This window comes from Nansenia antarctica, assembly GCF_963989245.1.
Source record: "Nansenia antarctica genome assembly, chromosome: 13".
Taxonomy (NCBI): domain Eukaryota; kingdom Metazoa; phylum Chordata; class Actinopteri; order Argentiniformes; family Microstomatidae; genus Nansenia; species Nansenia antarctica.
Window position 1 is genome coordinate 22187789 of NC_137683.1, and position 5000 is coordinate 22192788.

The 5000-nt window shown below is 46.2% G+C and overlaps 1 protein-coding gene across 1 annotated transcript in view; it reads right to left on the reverse strand.

Moving 5' to 3' along the window:
• LOC308169755 (receptor-type tyrosine-protein phosphatase mu-like) overlaps positions 1-5000 on the reverse strand; it is a gene marked incomplete at both ends in the record, with an annotated part of 191607 nt that overhangs the window by 89719 nt on the left and 96888 nt on the right. Inside the window, 1 exon segment of the mRNA XM_080544493.1 lies at positions 166-480. Coding sequence (XP_080400619.1) covers positions 166-480 — 315 coding nt within the window.

The following is a 5000-nucleotide window of genomic DNA, read 5'->3' on the forward strand; positions in this document are numbered from 1 at the left end:
CTTGTCATTCAAGTGTTGGATGACTTTTGGCCTCTCTCTCTCGCTCGCTCGCTCTCGCTCACTCTCTCTTGCTCTCTCTCACTCTCTCTCGCTCTCTCTCTTTCTCATTCTCTCTTTCTCTCCCTCTCACTTCCTCCCCCCCCCCCCTCCCTTCCGCCCACTCACCGTCCTCGTCCGTGAGCACGTCCAGTTCCGTGCTCTCCTTCACTCCCTCAGGGTTGCGCAGCACCAGTTTGAGGCTGACGTTGGTGTAAGGTGACAGGTTACGGATGGTGTGCTGGGGGGCGATGCTCAGAGTGTCGTAACACACCTCCTCGCGCGTCTCCTCTTTGCCGCCCCCGGTGGCCCTGTAGCGGTACTGCACCGTGAGGTTGTAGCTGTGGCAGCGCGTCACGTTGTAGCCGAACGGCTCCCAGCGCACGGTGATCTGCTTGGACTTGATGTCCACCACCTCCAGCCTCCGGGGACCGTGCATGGGGTCTGAGAGGGGGGAAAAAAGGGGGGATGAAAGAGAGGGAGGAGAGGAGGGTAGAGAGGAAGGGAGACATGGGTTAACGATTATACCTGTTAATGACAATAACATTGTATTAGCGATGCCTTAGCACAGCGTTTCTACACAGGTTTCAGATCAACTTAATGCACAGTGGTAATGGCCCGACAGTGGCAATGGTAATGGGCCTGATGACTGGGGCACCCCCCCCCCGTCATGATTGTCCTGCCCTCCCCCAGACCTAGCCCCTCCCCCTTAGAGATACCTCCCCGGGCTCTCTCCCCTGCACATCTAACATAGGCGTGTAGTGGTTCCCCCTCTCTCTGAGCTGTATGTGTCTCCCTGTGGAGGCTTGGGGGGAGGGAGGGGGGAGGGAGGGAGGGGGGAGAGCAGCTCTGGAATAAGATCAATTTCCATCCCAGGTCCAATTGGAAGTCCATCTCTGTGGAATTCTAACACCCGTAACACTTTAGGAGTACATCGTCCACGCTGCGCTTGGAGCACGGGAGCTACAAAATAGGCAATTTGGCGTGTCTGGATAAACTGATGAGGAGTTTCTCAACTGAAGCTGGGTGAAGAATGAAAAAGAGAGAACATTTGTGTAACCCCGTTCTGTTTGGTTCACCAAGCCTGTGCTACAAGGGTAAACTAAATATATTATTATTATTATTATTATTATTATTATTATTATTATTATTTATATTATGTATTTATTTTAATTATATATATATATTATATATATAATTATATATATTTAATAAAATTATATATTTATATAGAGAGATTTTCTATTTTTTAATTATCCTATTATTTCCCTAGATGGAGAGAACATTTCATATAAGACTGTTGCAAAAAGACTATGCAGTTCATGAAAGGGACATCATCAAAGGTTTGAACGAATACCCCAGTATGTAGCCTACGCCCAGAGTACATTCTTGAGTCTATATTCCTATTCAGAGCACGATGAGCCGAGATGAGTCTGAGACCAGAGTCTTTGAGCACCTCTTAATCAGAACAGTGTAATAAATCTTACAACAGGGGATAGGGTTGGGATGTGTGTGTGTGTGTGTGTGGGGGGGGTGGGGGGTGGGGGGGTGGTATGGGGCGTCTCACAGACAGATCAGCTCCTGATGAGGAGCTCCTGGTGAGCTCCTTTCTTTCACTGGACTATACACCATTCAACCCCAGAACTAGACTATACACCATTCAACCCCAGAACTGGACTATACACCATTCAACCCCAGAACTAGACTATACACCATTCAACCCCAGAACTGGACTATACACCATTCAACCCCAGAACTTGAACTTAGAACTTAGAACCCCGGGACATTCACACATTCTCAAAGGCATCTCTGACTCTACAGCAAACCACATACATCCCAGAGAGAGAGAGAGAGAGAGAGAGAGAGAGTGGGGGAAGGAGAGATGAACATAGATAGACATACTATTACAGGACTACCATGACAATAACAAACCATGTGACCTTTTCATACAGACAGAAAATCACAACGCTTTGGGTGGAGTGTGACAGCGTAGACCACCGTGACCACGTTTTAATGGACTGCACTAAATATAGCGCCTTATTCCAAAACGCTTTAAATACAATTTAAATACAATGGCCTCTCGTTCACCAATTCACACACCTAATGGTGGCAAGCTACCATGCAAGGTGCCGGCCCGCTCATTGGGAGCAGTTTGGGGTTCAGTATCTTGCCAAAGGACACCTCGACACGTGGCCAGCCGGGGATTAGGCTGCCGAACCTCTGACCTTGTGATCATTAGACGCCGACTCTACCTCCTGAGCCACAGTTGCCCCACGTTTAGTCTCACCCTTCGGCAAAACATATCATTTATTTATTAATTTCTTTACTTCATAGACGTGTTTTCTGGCTATACAGCACATTGGGAATACTTTTTTGCCTCGTCCATGTACAACCTTGAAGTGGTGTAGCCTACAAATCATACAAACATATTTCTATGTTTAATTTGTTAATTTGTTCCCTGGCTGTAGGCTACGTAGCCTGATCTAAAAAGGAATTACAGGAACGATGAGGGATGGTTCCGTGCGGTATTGCGGTTTCTTGCAAGTTGATATCGTCTCCAGATGCAAGAACACGTACGTTGATTAGTACATTCGCGAAAAAAATAATGCCTGGTTCGAGCAACTCTCGATTGGGATTCAAGCCTCAAGTGGTTCCTTGAATTAGAATCACCCTTGTGTCATCAATGTTCACGCAAGTCCGGTTTGGAAATTCTCGACACTCGCACACGAAGGCGAGGGAAATGGCTTGGCAAAAAATTTGGTGACAGATTCAATGCGTAGGTCATACTAGCCCCTACATATTGTTTTATTATCAGTTTTTAATAAATGAACATTCACTACTGTGGTTATATTAGCAGCACGCTACACACTTTCAGTTCATCAGGATGGCAGAGTGGTATTAGCCGCTACTGTCAGATCATAGTGTTCTTACAAGACAGGGGGTTCGAATCCCACTGCTGACAAACACTTTTCACTGCATTTCGTTGTCTGATACTTCTACTCTGCTATAACAATAAAGTTTAATCTACTCTAAAAATGTATGTGTGAAATGATGTCGTAGGCTAATCTACGACAACGGACATAACTACAATGGTGTTTGAAGCCAATGGAGTTTGATGGAATACCCCCCAGGCTACCAGCTTAGCCTATTCATTGATTCAAAGACAGACATAATCACACATAACTGCCACCTAATGTACATCCAGGCCTCATACTGAGTGGTCTGGTTGTTACAAAACGCCAGAGCCATGATTATCTGACTATTTAATAGGCTAAATAATTTTCTCACCTCTCCGGTGTACGTGCCTCTATTATGCTCTCAGCCCACGCACACACAGACACACATCTCTGTTGCTCCTGCCTCCTGACCCAGGGTCAGCCATTAGGCTATATGCTCCAAGACTGATCCAGAGTAATGGGAGAGATCACGCTCTCAGGTGCGTACGCTGCCATTACAAACATGGTGCGCTGCTTTGAAGATCCCCCGCAAGCACAATGAATCCCCACATTAGATGTTTCACGTGGCAAACTCACGTTGTTGTTGTTGTTGTTGGCACGTTGTTCTCCACAATTCAGTTCCACTCCAAAGCAGGGGGGATATGGCAAGTAAAATATGTGGTGTTGTTTTTTAAAGACTAATGACAATATTCCAGTTTTCATATATGCCATAGGACAGAAATTCCTGAGATACATATACAGTATATGTTACGGTACATGTGGGAATACGGTTTATGTTGGCATTTCCGGGGACATGAGCGTCAACTTGGTACATTCTGGCATGTCTAACCCTAACCCTAACCCCCTAGCACCTAACCCTAGTTTTCCCACATGTACCGTATTCCAACATGTACCGTAACATATATATATATATATATATATATATATTAAATGTTTGTTTTGAGTGGATTGAGATAGGATAGTAAGGAGGAGAGGGCATGGGGCTGGATTTGAATCCATGCCGACATGAGTGTGCACTGTAGACCATGGTGCTAGCTAGACCACGGGTCCACCCTAGGCCACAGACATATCTATCTTGAATTGAACTCCGAGGGGTGTGATCTGCCTATTTGCCAAAATATGCCCACATCTTTACAAAATGGCAATAACAAGTCTAGGAAAGCTCTGTGCCAGAAGTGGATAAAAGACACAGAATCAGAATAGACCCCAATGCCACCCAATGGGATGTTGTATGGATGCTTTTTAATGTCACTGAATAGACTGTGAATACACAATGATATCTTTGCTTTAAAAGAAGCCTTGGATAAAAAAAATCGAGAGGAGAGAAATTTAGCCAGACACATCCTGCCCTGTATCCTGTTGATGTGGTAGATAGAGACCGTACTGCGTACTGCGTAGAGTGGCTCTCTATCTGAGCTAAAAGCCTCTTACTGCAGGCTCACGGCTGCTTTCATCAAAACAAACGGCCAGTGGCACAATACAGGGGTCTGTCTGTCTGTGTGTGTGTCAGTGTGTGTCTGTGTCCTGTGTGTGTGTGAGTGTGTGTGTGTGTGTGTATGTGTGTGTGTGTGTGTGTGTGTGTGTGTGTGTGTGTGTGTGTGTGTGTGCGTGTGTGCGCATGCATTGTGTGTGAGTGTGTGTGTGTGTGTGTGTGAGTGTATGTGTGCGCGCGCGTTGATAGGGACAGTTACCGTGCAGGTGTTTTTTTCCGCTTGGACACGCCAAACAATGAGTTTCCTGCCGTCTTTGATGGCTGCTCGTAAAGGATTGTGGGTAGTCTGGAAAGAGCAACGGTAGACTTCAAGCTTCCACTTCTTCTAGTGGGCTACTGTAGCTGTACGCTGTACACACCAGCCTGTCCTATCACACTGGGCCTGACAGAGGACAATAAAGGACTATAAAGGACATAAAGGACAGCTACCTCTCCCAGAGAGAGCACACTCAGTTCCATCACTGCCGTGCACTTTTCCATTGTGGCTGCGAACGGTTGGCACATCCAGGCCTGTC